The sequence below is a fragment of the Monodelphis domestica genome, chromosome 4 (assembly GCF_027887165.1).
Source record: "Monodelphis domestica isolate mMonDom1 chromosome 4, mMonDom1.pri, whole genome shotgun sequence".
NCBI lineage: Eukaryota > Metazoa > Chordata > Mammalia > Didelphimorphia > Didelphidae > Monodelphis > Monodelphis domestica.
Genome location: NC_077230.1, coordinates 345,108,107 through 345,129,561, shown reverse-complemented (window position 1 = coordinate 345,129,561; position 21,455 = coordinate 345,108,107). Strand labels below are relative to the sequence as shown.

The following is a 21,455-nucleotide window of genomic DNA, read 5'->3' as shown; positions in this document are numbered from 1 at the left end:
GAAAACTCCTTGCTATGGGGGGACCTCTATTCCACCTGTACTTAAGAATGCTTTAGGGCAGAAAACTCCTTGCTAAACAATGAAAGTACTTGAAAATGATACTTATAAAGGAAAGGAGTTCTTTGAGCCATGCCTATTTTTGGAATTGACACAATGGGATGCTAAGTACCTATAAAGGTGGGGGCAACTTGTAAACTACTTAGACCTAAAAGGTGAAAACTTACTCAGAGGTTTTCTCTTAATGAAATTAGTCAACACAGCAGCATTTTTTTTTCTGATTTACTAAAGAGATTAATCTACTCAGCTGTGAATTCAAAATGGGCTGTCTTTTGGAAAACATCTACAGTGATTGGTAGATGGAAGAACTTAGGGGAGGTGACATAGGAGATTTTGCCCTTAAAAATAACAGCTCAGAGAAGAGCTGGAATTCATTCTGAAACATTCAGATTGAGGAGATCATTCTGAAACATTCAGATTGAGAAGGACTCATTCTGAAACATTCAGATTGAGGAAGGACTGATTCTGAAACATTCAGATGGAGGAGGGAGCTGGTGAAAGCAGCTGAGATGATGCTGGCCTGGTGTCACTAGAATCCTTGCTTAGGCAGACCTTGTGGTGAATGTTAAAAGACTGACTGACTGATCTCTCTCTCTTAAGACTCAGGTCTAGGCCATGTTGGCTTAAGGCCCTTCATACTTATTTCCTTTTTCTCTCTTTCTCTCTTTTCTTTAATTCCACATTTGTATTAATTAAAATCTCTATAAAACCCAATTGACTTGGGTATTTGAATAATTGGGAATATTTCCCTGGCGACCACCTTATATTTGATTTAAAAACCAAGACACTGTAGTGAAACATATTTTCTGCGGTCAAATTTACTCACCCTCTCTTATACCTATCACAATTTATATATTCCACCATTTTAACTCACTACAGTTTATGGGCTTCACTATTTAAAATCTCACAGTAGTGATGACACATTTAGATACCAACTTGGTGGGACCAATCCTAAGTGAAAACTCCATTAAGTCTGAGCCCACTTTCCCCAGGACAGGTAATAAGCAAAAGAGCATACCTTCAAGATGTTGGGGGAAAATATACTTTTGTTCTTGCTATATCCTCAAGTTAACTATCCCTATGTAAAAGATTATGACAATTGGTTAAATGGAACTGGAACATTAGTTACTTGAGGCTGATAATTGGAGAGAGAAACACACCTGAAATGGGGAATCTGGCAATGGTAGTAGAGAAGAGCTATCTCAACCCCTCAGGGAGTGAGCCCAGAATACTCATTGCTTTGGCTTCAAGGCCAATTCATTATCCACTTTACCAAAATGCCTCTCTTAAAACAAAATACACCCAAAGTAACTTCAGGGAGGAGGGCACTAGCAGTTGGGAGGGATCAATTCAAATAGGAGGAATAAATACTTCATATTTAAAGTCCTTCACATTCTGGCTTCAAACTACCTTTCTAGCCTTATTATATATTATTCACCTCTTATACTCTAAGACTGGGTCAAACTGGCCTACTGGTTCGTCCTTGTTTACGACATTGCATCTCACTTTTTCAGTGTCTTTTCCAGGGTTGTCCTTCATTCTCATATCCACTTCTTTGGATCCCTAGCTTCCTTTGAGGCTCAGCTATTTCCTACTTGATAGCTATCCTGATCTCCACAGATACTAGTATCCTCCCTCCCCACTGAAATTGGTTTCTGTATACTCTGTAGTTGCTTATCTATGTGTTTGTTATTCTTCCACAAAAGATGCTTAAGGGAAAAGATGATTTTGTCTTATATACCATTTCTATTCAACTCTGAGGCCCCATTTTGGTTTTAAAAGTTTACTCTATTACCAAAATGAATAGTATGGAAATAGGTATCAAGTGACAACACATTTGTAATCTAGTGGAACTACTTGTTGGTTTTGGGAGTGGGGTGGGAAGAGAGGAGGTAGAGAAAATTGATCATGTAACCATGGAAAAATATTTAAAAATAAAAACAAACAAATAAACAAGAAATGGTGCCCCAGAATCCCTCATATAGGGGAATGGACATGAAGTTATATCACTGGGAATGGGAAAAGGGAACAATCAGAAATATATACAGTCAATTTTAAATTATCATAGGGGTAGTAATGTGCTTAGAAGATAGCTTGAAAGTCAAAAATGTGAATGTTGATACACTGAACTGAGGAAATTGAGGGGATTAGGACAGCAAAGTGGCTAATTGTGGGAACTGAGTGATCTATAATGACTCCATCTTGTGATTTAATTCTGGAGCTAGCTTAGTTTTCTATTCAATTATGGGACTAGTCAAATTTCTAAATTGTGAAAAACTTGATTCAATTGTGAGACCTGGGCAAAAGCCCAATTGCATTATTTGTAACTAGCCCTGCATGGCTGGGAAACCAAACCACATCTGTTACTTAGAGACTCTTTATGAAGGACCTAGGTTATGCTGGTCAGAAACCTGGCCAGGTCTAAAGAATGATGCAAGGAATTTTCTCCGAATTATACATCTTAAGCAACTCATATCTTATCTGAAAATTGGTGCCATATTGATCAGTTATTATTTCTGTGTTCCTTTGACTGTTTACAGATATTTGGTGGCATTGGGGGAGGAGTGAAACACCTCTTTTTCTTATTTCAGGAAATTGTACCTATTCACTCTCCCACTCCCAACTTGATAAATTCCTAACCTTTCTTTCAATTAGAAATCACATTACCTATAATGTCGTTTCCTATTGTTTCCTTTTAATTAACTGGCTTTATCTGATGAATTGTTTTTAATGTATAAAAATCTGTTTCCCCCTTTAATTTGGGGTTCAGTCCCAAACTGAGGAAGGGGTGGTCCTGATTTGTTAGCTAGTTGGCATGCATTGATTAGCAAATCAAAATGCTCAGAAACTTAAACCTTTGTTTCTTTAGTCATTTCATCTTTCATTCACCACAGAACATATAACTGGTCTGGGGGGTAGGTTCTTGGACCACCAGAAACTGTAATCATTCACTAGAGACTGCTGAAAATATACTTTTCTGTATAGAGTTCTTTATAACGAAACACAGTAACTATGAAGTAACCCATAAAATGCAAGGCAGATGAGGGCAATGCTGGAAAGGATGAGAAGGAGCAAGAGTGGTGAAATCAGACGAATCTCAAGGTAGAAGAAAGGGAAAAGGGGAACATTTCTTCTTTAATCTCCCTTTCTGCTCTGTGGTTGAACTGTTTGCCCATGAAAAGTGGGCCACACCAGGCTGGATCACAGCAAGGAGGCAGGACGCTGGCATAGCGCCTCTCTCTCTCTCTTTTTTTTTTTCCTCTATTGCACATGGCTGGGAATGTGGGCAGTTGCCTATTCAAAAGTGAAGATGAGGCACCTAATAAAATCATAAGAAAGCTTGAAGTTGAGAAAGTTGAGAATGTTGAGGACTGACTGTACTATAATATAATGATGGGAGATAGGGAGGGCTGGCTATTACATGATACATAAGAAAGACTATATTATAACACTGTGTGATAGAGAACCTTGTCTAATATAACAATGTATAACAGGCTATAATATGATAGATAATGTGTGGCATAGAAGATGCTTAATACAATGAAGTGTAATACAGTAAGTGTAATAATAATAATAAGGTAAGTGATACAGAAGAATATGTAACCCACGGGTAAAGGAAGTATAAGGAGTTTCCCTAAATAACCCAACAACAGAATATTGTAGGATTTATTTTTTATATACTGTATCATTTCCCATATTTTAGGATGAATTACTGTCTGGGATCTGAGTCAGCAATAGCATCTAGTCTGCTACTTTTATGCATTTTCTTTGTCTTTGGGAATCCCAAAGAATGTCTTCCTTTTTTTTTTTTAACAGGCTTTAGTTAATAAATGAAAGAGACAAGGGTTCTTATCCTATAGATGTGACTGTCCACCTGTCAGTTTTGAGAAGGGCTGAGGGTCTGATGGACCAACTCTAAATTAGCTATTGCCAATCAAAGCTATCTTGGGATGGTCAAGGATAGGGTTGAATAACGAGCTCCTAAAAATCTATTTATTATGGAGCCTGATGCAGCTCAAGTTCTCCCTGGTTTTCAAGAGACAAAAATGGAGACCATTATCATTTTATTGGTTAAAATGTGGGCCTAACCAATAAGCCTGATATAATCAATAAATATATATTCTCAACCAAAAATCAATCTCTCAAGATAATTTTAATTGTAATAGTTATAACTGACCATGATAGGATTCGTGAGTCCTCCTTTTGCTTATTTAAGCTAGCTACATTTAATATTTTGTTTACTTGGCATTTACCATCATTGCAAAATTATAGTTTATTTTGTTGTATTGTGTGCCTACTTTTTAAAGTTTTTTTTGTCTCTGTAATATTGTAGAAAAATCTTTAAAAAATTTTATATTTCTCTTTCTCACATGTATTTCCATATAGCAGCCAATATCTGGGGATTACAGAGAATATTTTTTTAATTCTAATTCTGGTTCTAAATTCTAATTTTGAAGCATTAAGTTTTATTCTGAAGTTATTTGGCTATTTATGGAAATGACAAATCAATTCCTTTAAATCATTTTATCAATTGAGCATTTTTTAAGGAGAAAATGGCAGTGATCTATTTAAATTTCTTTGTATGTTTAGAATTTATCAGTTTAAATTCTTATCCCTTTTTTTCTATTTTTAACTACTCCTTGACTCTTTAGTAAGTATCTGAGTGGGAAGGTAATCAAGAATTTATTTAGTTTATCGAACTGGTTAATTATACATTATAGAGATGTTTTTACAATGAAATTATAATCTAGAACTGTATGTATGTATATATTGTCAGGAGATTTAAAGCAATTGGCCATTTTTATTTTTAGAATTTTGAGAAAACCATCATATATTCCCTTTTTATGTAGGATTCCAAAATACAGTCAGGATGAGTTTAGCCTGTTGGAGAGGATGTAAGATTCTAAAACCTGACAAACTTTATTATTGAAATACCAGGTGAGAGGTAATTTAGCCCTAGCTGTGAGTACTGAAACTTGCTATCTGAAGTGAAATCTTATGCGACTGTAATTTATATTATTCTGAGTCTGATTCCAGCTATGCTAATCAGGATATATTGTTAAGGCAATGATTCCTAATGCCAGCAGCCCTATGGGGGTGATGTCTATGACCTGCAGGTGTAGTTAAAAGTTGGGGAAGTGATTCTCTATATGAGCAGTCACTGGCCTTCCTTTTCTTGGACATAAAATGTTCCCACCTGGCTGATTGAGTTTTTTTTTTTTTTTTTGGTCAATGCAATTGGCATCTCCACAACTCTTGCTTGGAATTTATATCATACTGGAGGATTATTTTCCTCTGGCTGTAACCATGTCCCTCTTTTTTTTTTCTCTTAGGAGAACTCTCTGTAATTAGAACAAATGATCAGTGTGAAAAAAATATAAACACTATATTGAATCTTTATTAGTTTAAAAATGGAAAATATATGAGCTATTAGTTTGTAAGATCAAAGTCTGAAATTGTGATTCTTTTTATGCCCTAAAGTTTAAGTATTTAGCCAATCTTTCATTAATTATTTAAAATCCTTCCAATATCTCAAAAGTAGTATAGAGAAGGCAACATCTTAAAGTAGGATATAATTCCACTGTTTCATATGGTTATATCAGCAGCTTTTTTTTTTTGTTGTTCTGAAACAGAAGACTTGTGTGCAATCACTTAGCTTAGAGAAAAATGATTTCTGTTCTATTTATTGTTATTACTAAGTGATATCTTGTTATTTGTTGTAACACAAACACTTGTATGTGGGATATATTCTGTAATGCAAGTAGATTAACAAGAGTATAGAGAAAATCTAAGAGTATCACTCTGTGTGAGTGTAATATCTAGTTTATTTGAGCATGGTTAGAAACTGATGATGTTGGACTACAGATAATTTGTTTGATACAATGTGACATAATTTGCTAGGCTTTTTATGGATCCCATCGCAAATCTCTTGCTATAATAGAAGGGTGAGACATATTTTGGGTAAATTCATGTATATGCCCATCTAATTTAAGCATAGAAGCCACATGTTTGCAAAGAATGTTATAAGATTCTTTGCAGAATCTCATCCTCCTGAGAGGGGATTAAGAGTTAAAAGAGGAAATGAAATGGAATAATGGCAAACAATAACAAGTAATAAATAAAAACATATAATAACAAATAGTGGATGCGAGATAATATTTAAAGTGAAAGTTTTCAAAGAAAGTAGAAAAGATCAAATGATTATACACACACACACATATATGTCAAATCTGTTTCTAATTGTTTCTAAGGCATTGAGCATGCTCTAAATCCAAGTTGAAAAAAAAATTGGGTATATGTCAACTTTATTCTTTTCAAGTTTGTTATTGACAGTTTTCCAAAGTAAGTATTTGGTTCAGACAGAAGCACAAAAAGGAAATGTAAATGCTTTAGTGTAGAGATCCACAATTGGATATCTTTTATATTAGAACGATAAGAATCCTAAGGTTTGAGTTTGCTCTCAGCATCTGACCTAACTATTGGCAATGCAAAATTTAAGGGACTGGGTTAAAATTGTATTAAGATCTATTTTTCAAGCAATCTTAGAGGAAAAGGTTATCAGTGACTCTGACCCAGAAGAAAGTACATATACCAGAGGAGCTCCTCTGAGGACCAGCATGACTTCAGATGGTTGAAGATAACAACAACAGCAGATCTGCAGGAATCAGGCTGCTGCCTCATGAAACTTTGAGACCTTGGATATAATGGATTGGACAGTAGGGGTTGTTTCACTTATCCACCAGAAGGGGAGTGCCCCTTTAATGGCTACCCGTCAATGTTTCTATCAATTATTTTTGACATCATGTTATAAAATGCTTAAGTATCTTAGTTAGGCCCACCATGTAATGTATAGTCATCATATTTGGGGTGCTTCATTGGGGAAGTTGAGATCCAGTTTCCTCAAGAAGTAGAGGGAGGAATTGTGAGAACTTATTTTTCATATACTGTATTAATTCCTATGTATTAGGGAGAATTGTGGTGTATTTCTGTGTTTGGGATATGGGTCAAAGATAGCATCTAGTCTGCTAATTTTTTTTTTTTGCATTTTCTCTGAATTTGGGAATCCCAAAAAATGTCTTTCTTTTTAACAGAATTTGGTTAATAGTTGAAAGAGACAAGGATTCTTTTCCTTTGGATGTGACCTATCAGTTTGGGAAAGGATTAAGGACCACCTGATGGACCACCTATTAATTAGCTATCCCTAATTAAAAATGACTTGACTTGGCATGGTCAAGGGAAGGGCTGAATAATGAGCTCCTAAAAATCTATTATGTAGCCTGACCCAGCTCAGGTTGTCCCTGTTTTTCAAGAGATAACCACAGAGATTTATATCACTTTATTGGTTATGATGTGAGTCTAACCAATAAACCTGATATAATCAATAAACTTATGTCCTTATACAAAATCCATTTCTCATGATAATTTTAATATAAAGGAATTATTTAATCAATCTGACAATAAAGTGTGAAGTTCTTCAATTCAACCTGATAGAATTAAAGGACAGTAGGAATTAGAAGATGGCAACTAATAGTACATAGTGAACTTCTAGTGATTGGCTGGCCCTAGTAGCCTTCAATTTTTTTCCTTTATTTTTAACATTCATTTGAATAAAGATGAATTCCAAATTCTCTCCTTCCCTCCAACCCATCCCTTTAAGTAGCCAAGCAATATGATACTGATTCTATATGTGAAGTCATCCAAAATATTTCTGTATTAGCCATGTTGCAAAAAAGTGAGAAAAATGAAGAACAATATGTTCTTATTCATTCATTCATATTCAAATTCATCAGTTTTCTATCTGAAAATAGAATTTTTCATCATAGGTCTTTTGGAATTGTCTTGGATAATTGTATTGTATTGTATTCAATTGTATTGAATAGCTAAGTCATTCGCAGTTGATCATTATTACATTATTATTGATTTTATATACTGTGTTGTCTTGGTTCTGCTCACTTTACTTTGTAATGGTTCCCAGAATTCTTCCCAGGTTTTTCTGAAACCATCCTGCTAGTTATTTCATGTTATATATGGTATATATACCATATAATACCATCACAATCATATACAACAACTTGTTCATTCATTCTCCAATGATGGGCATCCCCTCAATTTCTTTGTCTGATGTCCTTTAGAAAGAGTCATTTCTGGAGGAAAGCCTCAACTATTGAGTTAACTCTTAACCTTTTTCTATTTGCCTCTGGGAGAAAATAGTATGTTTCGAAGATATCTCCCCATATTACTATTGGCTTTTTACAGCAGACACACAGAGTAATATCTAGAAGAAAAGAGTCCAGTGACTGAAGATGGAAGATGGTGGGCCTCAGAGCTGAGACTCCTGATTATGGGTGCCAGTTCTTTCTGAAAGTAAATAGAACTATCATAGGTCAATATTTTAGATGTGCCCTGAGCTGGCGATTCCGGACATTCTAAGCAAAAGAGCTCTGCCTTCCATGCAAGAGAGTTCCAGTAGTCCCAGCAGAGCAACTCACTCAAGAGATGTACCCCCCTTGAAGAACAATTCCAGGATATCACAAGGGGATATGTTCCTTTCATCCCACAAAACCAGATGTTTTTGACCACATATGTTTCCTGGGGGTGGGGTGGGGAGGGGGGCACTTCTCCACTTGTGAATTCAATGGGCAACCAGTCTTCCCTCTGGCACTTTGTCATTTTTGTGAGAATGTGTGTAAGTTTATAGGGGAATGTTTTACTACATTTTTTTTTTTACTATTTCAGTAAATGTCTTTGTCTTGTATTAATTGTGTACCCTAGCTTACTCTAAAAAAGTAATCAGCAATACCTTGACACTCTTGAGGCCAGCCCATCAAATACTCTGAACTTAGGGAACCCAAACTGTCAGTCAATTAGTCAACAATTATTTTTTTTAACCACTTTTAAATCACTATGTTCCAGACACTGTACTAAGCTCTGGAGATGCCAGGAAAGGCAAAAACACACTCCCTTCCCTCACAAACTTAACATTCTAATGAGGGAGACAACATGAAAATCACTATGCACACACCAGACATAGTGTTAATGTGAGGTAATCTCAGAGAAAGGGTACTGGGTGGGAGATAGAGAGAAGCAGAAAAGGTTTCTTACAGGAGGTGAGACTTTAGCAAAGACTTGGAGGAAGCCAGGAAAGCCAGAAAGGGAGCTGAGGAGGGAGAGCATTCTAGGCTTGGGGGACAGCCAGGGAAAAGGCAGGGGGATGGAGTGTCCTTTGGGGGAAACAGCAAGGAATCTAGGATCACTAGAGATCCCTGAAAAGGTTGGGGGAGAGGCCTAAGGTGTAAGAAGACTATTCAGGTAGGAGGGGGCAAATTTGGGAAACGCTTCGAATGCCAGTCAGAGCCAAGTGGCAGGGGACCCGAAGGAGGGCATCACACAGCCTACACTACTGCAAAAATGGATTTGATACATGGAGACTACCTTGGGAGGTGTAAGATACTGGGGAGCACGACCCATCTGTTGATGAAGAGGAAGCACAGGCCGGCATCCGAGGAGAGCAAGATTGCACTGCAAGGGCAGAGGCTGGCAGGGCCGAAGGCTGCGCCAGGGTCAGAATATTCAAGGTTACAGCCACGGTTCACCGCCATCGCCTTCCATTCCGCGACCACTCCGGTCCTCCCTCACCCCCGAGCCCCAAGACCTTTTCAGCCGCACCTGACCCGGCAGCGTCTCCTCCTACCACGCTCCCGGGAAGGAGACGTCCAGGGTACTGTGATTCAGTCGCTTTTTTCTCCTCCGCGGCCGGAGCCGGGGCCTGGGCCCGGACCCGGCTTGCTCCTTGGCGGCGCCATTCCCTTTCTCTCCCCTTAGCAACCGAGACGCCACGGAGTCCAATCGCCGGCAACCGGAGGCCCGACCTGAGACTACAAATCCCAAGATGCTTCGCGCCCAGCTTCCGTCGACGACTCCCGGCGTTCAATCGAACTACGAATCCCGTCGGCCCCTGCGCGGGGCGTCAGCGTCAGCCAATGGGCTGGAGACAAGTAGGAGAGGAGGGAGAGAGAGACAAGATGGCTGCGTCGACCGCGGCTGGGGGTACCACGCCGCCCGTGGCGGCTGCTCCGTCCGGGACATCGTTCTCATCGCCTCAGTCCCTGGGGCGAGTCGGCAGCAACAAGAGCGGGTTGTTGGAGAAGGTGAGGAGTCAGGCCTGAAGGTCGAACCCTACCGTAACAGCTTGAGCCGGGACCTCTGACCCCGCTTCTTCCGCTCTGTCCCTGCCCTTCCTTCTCCTCTGGGGTCCCGCACCAGTGTCCCCTCCCAGTCACCTCGACCCCGACCCTGTTCTTTCCCTCAGCTCCCCACTGCCATCCCCCTCCGCCCTCTCTTCCTGACTCTTCTCCCTCCTTTTTTCTCTTCTCTGCCTCCCATCTCCTCCTTTCTCCACCCCATCTTCTGCTTCCTTCTCCTGTATTCAAATCTCCCTCGCCCCCATTTCCTCCTTTCCCCTTGCACACTCCATCTCTTCCTCCTGCCACTTCTTCCTGCAGCCCATCTCCTACTGCCTTTCTCAACACCTCATCTCTAGCCCTACTTTTTCTCCTGTCTCCTTTTTCCCTCCTACCATGTTTCCTCCTGTCTCTTCTCCTCCCACCCATTCCTCCTCCTATCCTTCTTTCCACCTGCATCTCCTGCCTCCTCTCTTCTTCCCCCATTTCATCTTCTCTTCCTCCTCCTCACCTTCTTGCTTCTTCTCATCCTAATCCCCCATCTTCTACACTTTTTTCTTTTCATACATATCCCATTTTCCCCTGCATCATCTCTTCCTCTCTCTGCTTTTTTCCTTCTATTCCTACCCCATTTTGACCAGTTTCTCTCCCTCTTTTGTAACCTATTTCCTTCCTCTGCCATTTTCAGACCTTTCCATTCCATCTCTTCTTATTGACCCCTTTCTTTTCCCCTTTTCCCTCAACTGTCTCCTCTTCCCCATCCTATGTTGTTCTCTTTTCTTTTCCCCTTCAGATCCTCACCCTCCCTCCTCATTCCTTTCTCTACCCTTCTTCTTTTAGGGTTCTTTTCTCTTCACCTGAGTCCATCTCTTCCTTTGTGGAAGGAAGACTCATATCTCTGCTCTGAATGTCTCCTTGCAGCCTTCCATCTGGTATGGGGGATTGACCCAGACTTTGTTTAATGACTTTTGAATTTAACCATTTGGCTGTTTTTGCTCATTGAGACTGCTTTTGAGGTCTATGTGATGATTTGGGTTGGAGAACAATTGTTGAAAGTCATAAGAGTAAGTTACAGGAATACACTCTTGTGTCTAGGCAGTGACTCTATGTAGGAGAAAAGGAAAAAAAAAATCCAACCCAACATGATTCTAGTCCTTTAAGCAGTATTAGCAACCTTAGTGGACATTAAGCAGGGTGTGGTTTCTTCTTTATAGGACCTAAGGAAATGTGGTAGGAGAGAAGAAGAATGTTTTGTAAATGAAAAATGCATTAGAAGAAACCTTTTATGTGGAGCTGGGCATGGGTGGTCTGAAGCTTGTGATACCTAGGGTCTACTCAAAACTAGTGACAACCCTCAAGATCTTGGAGTTTTTTGTTTTTTAATAGTCCCTCTGCCATATGTTTGACAGCCTTTAGCAAGTAGATAGTTGAATAGTGACTGATCCTCAACTCAAATCCTGACTTCCTGTCAGATTGGTTTCCTCATTTTTAATTATCAATCATTTATTAAGTATCCTGGGCACTAGAGGTATAAATGCAAAAGATAAAGGCTCTGCCCTCAAGGAGCCTATGTTCTACAAGGGGAATCAGACATCTACATGTAGAAATATGTACAAAATAAATACAAGGCACTTTGTTAAGGGAATGTACTAGGAGCCGGAGGTATAGAGGATGGGCCTAAAGACCTCAGGTAGGAAAAAGGAATTAGCTGAGACCTGAAGGAATTAAGAGATTCAAAGAAGTTAGGAGGGGGTACATTCTAAGAATGATGGACAGCCAGGAAACCTAACAGAGATGAGTGATGGGGCACTGTGTATGAAGAAGAGTAATAAGGCCATTATGGTGGGACCAAAGAGAGTGTGAAGAGAATAATGTGCAACAAGTTTGAAAAGGTAAGTTGGGACCAGGTTGTGAAGAACTTTGGGAACCAAACAAATTTAATTTTGGTCCTAGAAATCATAGGGAGCTACCAAAGTTTAAGTGATGTGCTGACATGATCAATACCTGCCCTCTAGGGAGGCCACAAATCACCCTTCAAAAGCTCTTTGGGGTAGAGAGTAGAATGGGGAGAAGCTTGAGGCAGGAAAATGGGTTAGGTTAGAAAACAGGTGTAGTAGTCCAGTCAACTAGGGTGAATTGGCTGTGAATAGAAAGGAGACACATGTGAGAGATGTTGAGATAAAAAAAAAAAGCAAGATTTGGAAACTGATGGGATATGTGGGGTGAGGGAGGGAAAGTGAAGAGTTGAGAATTATAGCACATAACCGTGAGTGACTGGAATTATATAAGATGATGCCTTCTATAGTAATAGGAAGCTCCAAAGTAGATTGAGTTTGGGGGGAAATAAATGAATTTTATTTTCGATATGTTAATTTTGAAGTGCTTGCAGGACATCTTGTTGGAAATGTTAGTAGATGCTTGTTGGTATAGGACTGGAGCTCAGTAGAGAAACTGAAGCAAGACAAATCTAGGTTGGTAAGCCATCATAAAGATAATTGAAGCTTTTAAAACTGATGAATTCACCAAGAAAAAGACCATAGAGAGAATAGAAGACCCAGGATAGAGCTTTGGAGTGCAACTTATGAAGTTAAGAGGCAGAGGAGTAGTCAGAAAGGAAGAGAACCAGGAAAAAATGAAAAGTTCAAAAGAAGAGTTTCCAGGAGTAGAGTACTAAATTTACATGTCAAGAGGAAATGAAAATAGCTAACCTAATGTGTGTATGTACACACATGAAGAGAAAAGCTAAAAGTACAAGAAAAATTATTTATACATACATATATATACACACATATATAGTTGGAGTCTATTTTCATAAAGATATTTTAAAATAATAGAATATTTAAGAGAGAACATCTTTTAAGAATCAGCTCCAAGTAAGTTTGCCTGACCAGTTTTCAAGTGGAATAACCAGTTGTTGGGCATGTTGTTAATGGAATTAATTACCTTTGATGGAATTGGGCCACTTGACCTCTTGAGTTCCAGAGCCTAGGTGTTAAAGAGTTAAAAAAAAGAAAAAGGGTTTTAAGAGCTAATTAAGTCCAATTACCTCTTATACAGATGAGGAAACTGAGGCCCAGGAAGGTTAAAAAAATATAAAAAAAAATATAAAAAAAGATACAATGACTTAGTCATTGTCATATAAAGAATATAGAGTTAGGATTTGAACCTTGACCTCAGACTCCAAAGGCACTGCTCTAAAAGAATCTGGGTTCTAGACCTGGCTCTATCATCACTAACTTGCTGTTTGGCCTAAGCTAAATTACGTCCCTTCCGGTCTTTTGGCTTCAGTTTACTCATTTAAAAATCTCTAAAGCCATTGCAACTCTTTTAAGTTGCATTGAAGGTTTTGAGTTCCTATGGTTGAGGGAAGGCTTCACAGAGGATGGGGGATTGGGGCTGTGTCTTTAAGAAAAGATAAGACTTAGTAGGTGAAGGGACACTTTCCAAGTAATGTACATGATGGGTCCAAGGAACATTGAGTTGGCCACATCTTTTAACATACATACAACTGACAGAATAAAATATTTCAGCTTTGCTGAGGACATGCTACTCTTCACATGACTTCCCCAAACAGGTTTTCTGGCTTTTTGCTGTCAATTTTCTTTTGCCTTTATGTTGCTATCTCTCAGAAGTCTTCAAAGTGAGTTAGACTTAAGTCTGATATCACAAAATTGGGCCATATTAACACTATAAAAGGTCCTTAGAGATTATCAGATCCTTTATTTTATAGATCATTAGACTGAATCCAAGAAAATTGAAGTCATTGAATCTCATAGGAACCTCAGATTAGACACCTAAGTGTTTCCTCAGTAGATACAATGATACAGTAGATATAGTGCAGGAAGTCAGAAGGGTGTTTGCTCATAGCACCTACTTTCCAGGGTTGTGAGGATTATATATTATATGTATATAATATCTCTCTATCTATCTTTGAAAATCTCAAAAGTATTATCTAAATGTTAGTATAATTTTTGAAGAGTTAGCTGTATTGTGCTAGATTTGGAGTCAGGAAGACTGGATTTCAAATTCCACCTCAGATATTGCTAAGTATGCATAATTCTAGGTATAAGGAATTAAATTAAGGGTTTGACTAAATATGTGAGAATTCTAAAATAATCTTGTGGTCACCTATTTAAAATATTATAGCTCAAGTCAAAATGACTTTCAATATCTTTTATTTACAAAAGGGTGGAAAGAGTGAAAGTAGAGAAATACAAAAAGAGGGTGGAGAAGATGTCTACCCTATCACACTAAATATTGCTCTGTTGCTTGGCTCAGCCCAACAGGGCTTGTTAACCCTCCTGATGGGAAGACCTGGAGTTCCACCCACACGGGCCTCCCACAAGAAGAGAAGGCCTCTCTGAAACTAATCTCTCCAGACACCAGGAAGGGAAGGCCAACTACTCACTCACCCAAGAGGCAGTACAAGTCCCAAGTTACCTCTAAGAGTTGGGTCACCAGTCCAAGACAATTATGAGGACTGAAGAAAATCAGAACTTTTATAGTCCTTTTTGTTGCTTCCCCTCTTCATTGGGACCAATCAGAGCTTCCAAATTGCCTAGCATTGCCCTGGGGGCCAGTGTCTGTGGGATTCACACCTTTCATCCTCTGAAGGTGTAAACTCTTATAGGCCTCTGAAGGTGTCAGTTCTTATCATAGGATTCACAAGTTTCTAATTGATTGAGTTAAAAGAGTGGAGCTCTCTTAGTGAGTGACTTGTGAATTCTCTTCTCCAAGTAAGTGACTTATGAATTCTCTTACTTGATGGCTTACAAAGTGTTAAAGTAGAGATGTTTTCAGCTTTGGGAGTTAGACAAAGAAAGTCTGATTCATACTTCACATAGGCAAGTCATTTAACTTCTCTTGGTCTTAGTTCCACATTATAAAATGAAAGGATTACAATAGATGGCTGCTCTGATCTTATAAATGTTTATTACAACTCCTCTGAAAAGAAAAAAAATCAACTCTACAAGATCTCTGAGTTGGTCATCTAGCTTTCTTACTAGTCTTGTGGCTTGTTCAATGTCATTTAGCCAAGTGACTGTTCAATAAACAGCTTTTTAAAAAAAATACTGTATTTTAAATTTTTATCTAATTACCACCACCTGTTATCTAGCAATGCATTGTCAGATGAATTTTCATGGGACTTAGCAAGACTGAAATTAGTCAGCCAATAAATTAATATTTATGATTTCCATGGGTGCACAGAAGACTTTACTGTTTCCTGTCTACATATGGAAAGCATGATCTACTTATTCTTCTGCAGAGACAAATAGTGCCCAGATTGTAAGCACACTAACTTAGTGAACTGTTGTAATTTTAAAAAATACTATTTTTTCAAGGATCTTGCCATTTATTTTTTGACTCCTAATCTATAGCCAGTTTCCTAGATTAAAACAATCCAGCAATCTACTACCAATAGAACACTTAAGTTGATGTCTATAGCTTTATCCTTAGACTCTTTTGTTTATAATTTGACATTCCTTCTAGCCTTTATTTTTTTCTAAGTCACATATTAAAGAGTTCCACATATTTTCTCAAATTTATTTATTCTTTAGCATTCAAATCAAAGGAGAATGCTGAATATTTCTTAAACTTTAAAAAGTTCTTAAAATCTTTTAAGTTTTCTCATAGAGAAAAAAGTTAATTCAACCAAAACTCAACTTTATATTTTGTCCATCTGCTATTTCCACAGAACAGTTTTTGATAGTAAAACTTGTAGTATGCTTTCTTAATTTCTATGGCATGGGGAAGGAGAGATCATCAAGAAAATTTCTAACCATCATGTGGTAAGCCTTAAAAGTCTATACTTTCCCCTTAAGGTTCAATTATCTTGTACCCACTCCTTAATCCACTTCATCATTTGATCTAAATTACTCTCTAGTTCTTTGGGGACATTGCTGGGCAGCCAGTTTACTTTTTTCTGCTTGTAAGAGGTCATGACTTTTTCATAAATTTGGAAAATTTCACACTAAATATTTCTTTTCATTGAATCCCATTGTTTTGTATACAAGTTTTGTATATAGTATGGAATTATTGGTTTGAAGCCCAAAAACTATTTGAAACCATTGTTGGAAAGAAGTCACAACCATGGTAATCAGCAACTCCACCTTTTATTTTATTTTCTAGCTCCTCAGCTGTTCTGCCTTCATTCAAAATGAGACTTAATTCTTCATCAAAGCCATCATATAACTGCCCCTGTGTTAAATCACCCACATTAATGTCAGTCTTCGACATGATGCAAGTTCTTTCCAGACTCCGGTGTACTGGTGAGCAGGATGTTTAGCTCTCCATGAGTACATACTATGTGCCAGGCATTGTGTTAAGTGCTAGAGATACAAAAAGAGGCAGAAGACAGTCCCTGGCCTTGAAAAGTTCATGATCTAACTGGGGAGACAGTGAACAAAAATTAAGTATGAACAAGCTGTATGCAGGATAAATAGGAAATAATGAAAAGAGGGAAGGCACTAGAATTAAGAAGGTTTGGAAATGGCTTTCTGTAGAAGGTAGCATTATAATTGGGAGCCAGGAAAGGCTTTAGACAGAGATGAGGAAGGAAAGCATTCACCAGAACAAATGCCTGGAGATGGAATGTCCTGTTTATGTGACAGCAAATGAGGCCAGTATCACTGGATTGAAGAGTATGTGATGGAAAGTAAGTATAATAAGACTGGAAAGGTATGAAAAGGTTAGGCTATGCAGGACCTTCAAGATCACAGAGGCTTTTGCATTTGTTTCTGGAGATGATAGGTTGCTGCTTGAGTTTGTTGAGGTGGGGCAATGATAGTCACATGTCAGCTTTAGGAAAACATGTTAGTGTCTAAGTGGAGGATGGATTGAAGTGGGGGAGACTTGAGGCAGGTTGACCCACCAATGGGAGCCAGCACTAGTTCAGGCATGAGCAGATGAGGACCTGAAACAGATGCTGACAGTATCAGAGGAGTGAATCACAATGGAATGATGTCGCAAAGATGAAATTGATGGACCTTTACAACAGATTGGATATGGGGGAGGGGGTTGAGTGAGAGATGGTACAGAGTTGAGAATGACACCAAGGTTGTGAATCTGGGGGACTGAGAGGATGGTGCTCTCTTCTCAGTAACAGAAGTTTGCAAACATGAAACATTTAGGGAAAAACATAATGAATTCTGTTTTAAACTTACTGAATTTGGACATCTACTTTGAGATTTTTCAAAGGCATTAGGAAATGAGAGATTGAAATTCAGTAGAAAGGTTGGGGACATTTGAGAAATTATCAGCATAGAGATGAATTAAATCCATGGCAGATGACGCATGAAGTAGTATTGAGGTAAACGAAAAGAGGGCTTTGGAGAGACCCCCTCAAGGGGTGGTTAGAGAGGTTTCAGAGAATCCCTGAACTTGGATGGAAAACAAATTACACTTTTATTTTCCACTTACTTGTGATTTTCTTTGTAATTCTGTTTCATTCATTTAAAATTTAAGAAATCCTTAGGTTTCAAAAGACTGCAGAGGCAGCTAGGTGCCTCCGTGGATAGAGAGCAGATCCGGAGATGGAAAGACTCTGCATATCAGCCCTGCAAGGGAGGGAATGTAAGTAGTGTCCTCACTTACAAAGGGGAAAACTAAGAAAGGTGAGGTGACTGGCTCAAGATTGTTCAACCAGTAAGTGGCAGAAGCAGGATTTGAATCCAGATCTCTTGAGTCTGGTCCCAGTGCTCTTTCTGCTATATTATGTAAGACAGGGGTCCCCAAACTTTTTACACAGGGGGCCAGTTCACTGTCCCTCAGACCATTGGAGTGCCAGAATATAAAAACCTAACTCTAATCCTAACCGGGCAGCCGTATACACAGTGCGGAATCCCCTCCCCCAGATCACCGCTTACCATGCTAATGTCCTCCATTATGCAGCCACATAATCCTTTGTGCGGCATCTCGTTCTCATTCAGTTACTCTCAGAACAAGATGACACACAAAGGATTATGTCACTGGAAGTAATACTGTATGTGAGCGCCACCACACTTTGAGGTGCCACCACATACAGTGCTCCTCTCACTGACAACCAATGAAAGAGATGCCCGTTCTGGAAATGTAGTGGCGGCCGGATACATGGCCTCAGAGGGCTATAGTTTGGGGACCCTGATGTAAGATCTTTGTCTCCTCAGTTTGATTATAAGCTTCTCGACAGCTGCCATCAGTTCTTTCTTTAAAAAAAAAAATATCACTCGCAATACTGGACACATAGGGTTCTTTTTGTTTTTGTTTTTGACTAGACCTGTGATTTTATTAGTATAAAATCTTCTTATGAGAGGCTTCCCTCCACCTGTGTGGAGGGTTACATTTTCTTTCCTTTAGAATCTTACTGAAAGGTGCCTCGGCCTTCACTAAAGTGCTCAGCAACAGGTTGCACTGCTGGGATGCATCAGGGGCTGGAACACAGAGTAGGTAGGGTATGTTTATTGGAAATGTACAGGTAGTGGGGAATTTTGCTGCTTGGAAGTATTTGAAAAATAGGTGGTTTAGGTAAAAACATTCTTAAAAAACCAATTTGACATTTCCTGTCAATGAGTCTTTGAATGGATGACTTTTTAAATGTCAGTGGAATTAACATTTTGAGTTGGGGTTGGATTAGATGACCTCAGAGAGCCTCACTACTCAAAGATTCCTGAGAGTTGTCAGGACCCTTGTATTCCAGGCTTGGTTTTGCTGATTCCTTGTGTGTTTTGGAGCAAGTTACTTTGTTTCTCTGAGCTTCAATTTCTTCCTATCAGTTATAAAAACTGGATTGCAAAACTCAGAATTGAAAGTGACTTAATCATCTTGTCTAAACTACAATTGGTTTGGAGGAGGGTCAGGTGGGGCATGGGTAGTGGCAGAGATGATCAGTTTCATTTTGGACTTAAGGGACATCCAGTTAAAGATTTCATCTAGTAGACACCTGATGATGCAGAATGAGAGTTCAGGAGAGAAATTAAGCCTGGATCTATAAAATCTTCTGAACGGAGATGATACTGAAAACCATAGGATCTGGTGAGCTCACCAGGGAGAAGAGGTTCCACAGGAGAGGCTTGAGAGAGGCTCATACTTGTTCTGATATCGTATAGAAGAGACTGAGAAGGAATGACTAGATAGGTAGGAGTGTCACAAAAGCTAGGGGAGAAGGGGCCATCTCCTGAAGATTGGTCAAGTAGGATGAGGACTTAGATCCTTGAGTTTAACAGTTGAGATCAGTGATAATCTTGGAGAGGACAATTTTAGTAGAATGGAGTGGGAAGCTAGTGGTAGGGCAGGAAGCAGAAGCAGTGAACAGAAGAGAACTTTTTTCTAGGATTTTGACCGAAAGGTGTCTTGGTCTCACCATTGTGGTATAGTGAAAGAGCAATAGACTTGGGGTCAGGAAATTTACTTTTTTATGACTAGGTTAGTTATGTTGTCTCTGAGCTTCAGTTTTCTCTGCTATAGAATGGGAATAATTGTACTTATACTTTCTACCTCAGAGTTGATGGAAGGAAAATGATACATAAACTATAATGTTCTGTAGAAGAGTACTCTTAATATTATAGTCAGGCTGTTTTCTTCAGTCCCTTCAGGGGCCAAGCAGAATAGATTGCTTCCTTCTTCTAAATGACAGATCCTTTAAATACTCAAAAGACAATTCCATCTAAATATTTACTTCTCTACCATTTAGAACCTTAAATTTAGCATCTGTACGATGCATTGTACATTGGTCATAGAACATTTTTGGAGATGAAATAAATTGATAACACCTATAAATGTAAATATGGAATTACTTTGATGGATGAAGGGTGGCCAGGAATATTTTGTAACAAATAGAGGAAATCAAATCTATTTTTATACTAGAAAAGTGCTGTGTGTAGTCAATATATTTTTATAATATACAATTTCACATTTGCTTTTTAAAAGGGAATATATCTCTAGCATAGACATTTTTCATACCCCTTTTTATTTCATGTAGTTCATGTATTTTTCACTGATTGCAATCTAGGAAATACTGTATATAGGAAGCAAGATGGTCTCTTTGAAAGGTGATCCCTAAAGAGTTCTTGGATTTTGATTGGTTAGTACTGAAATTAGTGACATAACTTTAGAAAAGTCTGAAATGTTTATTAAAGCAATTAAATGGAGTCAATTTACTAGCTATATAGCTTTGGACAAGTCTCCTAATTTTTGTCAATCTTAATTTCCCTTAGCTTTAAAGTGGAGATAGTAAAAGTACCTGCTTTATAAGTGCATTTGTGAGCATCAAAAGAGACAATATATGTTAAAATGCTATGTAAAAGCTAGGTGTTGTTGCTGCCTATTTTATTCATATTTACCTAAAGCTGTGAAAACAAACCTTTTAGGCCACCCTGCCCCTGTGCACCAACCACCCCCCTTAGACCATGTGCTGTGCCCCACCCCACACCCCCTTATCCCACACAGAGGAGAAAGAAAGCACTCCCATTGGACTGCTGGGCAGAGGGGCAGGTGAAGTGAGGAATGTCCTCAGACTGGGTGGAGAGAGGAAGGGGAATATGTACTTCCATTGGCCTGCTGGGCAGAGGGGTGAAAAAATGTGGTGGAGAGGGGGAAGAGAGCAGCTCCATCTGAGTCTCTTTGCCTTTCTAGTGATGAACTCTGTTGGATGATGGTGCCATGTGCCCACAGAGAGCACTCTGTGTGCCCTCTTAGGCATTTGTGCCATAGGTTCATCACATGGACCTAGTTACTTTAAAATGTTTTCAAAGGCAGTAGTCTCAGTAAGTAAAGAAACTCCATTGGAATATAAAAAGAAATAAAGAGGAAAGGAGTAGGAGAAATATTTTGTAAACGACTATATAAATGTGATCTGGTATTATTTATGTATTCATACTTGATTATGTACAACAAAAATTATATTATCCCTCAGTTCTCCATCATTTTATAATTTTTAAAGTACTTTCCCTGTATCCAAAATAAGAAAATTACTTCATAGGAGATAACATTTTTTTTAAGTGCTTAGCACAGTACCTAGCCGGTAGTAGAGGCTATGTAAATACTAATTCTCTTCCTCTTTCCATTTGACTAACGAAGCACTTATTTGGAATTAGGAGAGATGAAAGTTTACATCAATTTTGGCATTTTTTGTCACAAGTTCTCTGAACTTCACACTGTTAGGATGAAGATGCTTTTGTCCTGTAAAGTACCATGTAAATGAGAATTATGAGTAAAATTAATACTCTCATAATGTGATGGAAC

General features: G+C 38.6%; 2 protein-coding genes across 6 annotated transcripts in view; one reads left to right on the top strand and one right to left on the bottom strand.

The window, feature by feature from the left end:
* XRRA1 (X-ray radiation resistance associated 1) overlaps window positions 1-9,861 on the bottom strand; it is a 120,836-nt gene extending 110,975 nt beyond the window's left edge. The window contains exon 1 of one of the 4 annotated variants that reach the window (XM_001367086.5): window positions 9,724-9,861. Coding sequence is in view for 1 of the 4 variants with exons in the window: in XM_056794975.1 (XP_056650953.1) it covers window positions 9,490-9,525 (36 nt within the window). In the remaining 3 variants the exon portion in view is untranslated. Of the gene's footprint in view, window positions 1-9,489; window positions 9,628-9,723 lie in introns of those variants that run through there. The other 3 variants (XM_007490978.3, XM_056794975.1, XM_056794977.1) reach the window with 3 other exon arrangements.
* Window positions 9,862-10,026: 165 nt separating this feature from the next.
* The window catches only part of SPCS2 (signal peptidase complex subunit 2), a 24,861-nt gene continuing 13,432 nt past the window's right edge, over window positions 10,027-21,455 (top strand). The window contains exons 1-2 of one of the 2 annotated variants that reach the window (XM_056794980.1): window positions 10,027-10,205; window positions 17,703-17,810. In XM_056794980.1, the coding sequence (XP_056650958.1) occupies window positions 10,038-10,205; window positions 17,703-17,810 (276 nt within the window). In that variant the 5' untranslated portion in view covers window positions 10,027-10,037. The remainder of the gene's footprint in view (window positions 10,206-17,702; window positions 17,811-21,455) is intronic. The other variant, XM_056794981.1, reaches the window with a different exon arrangement.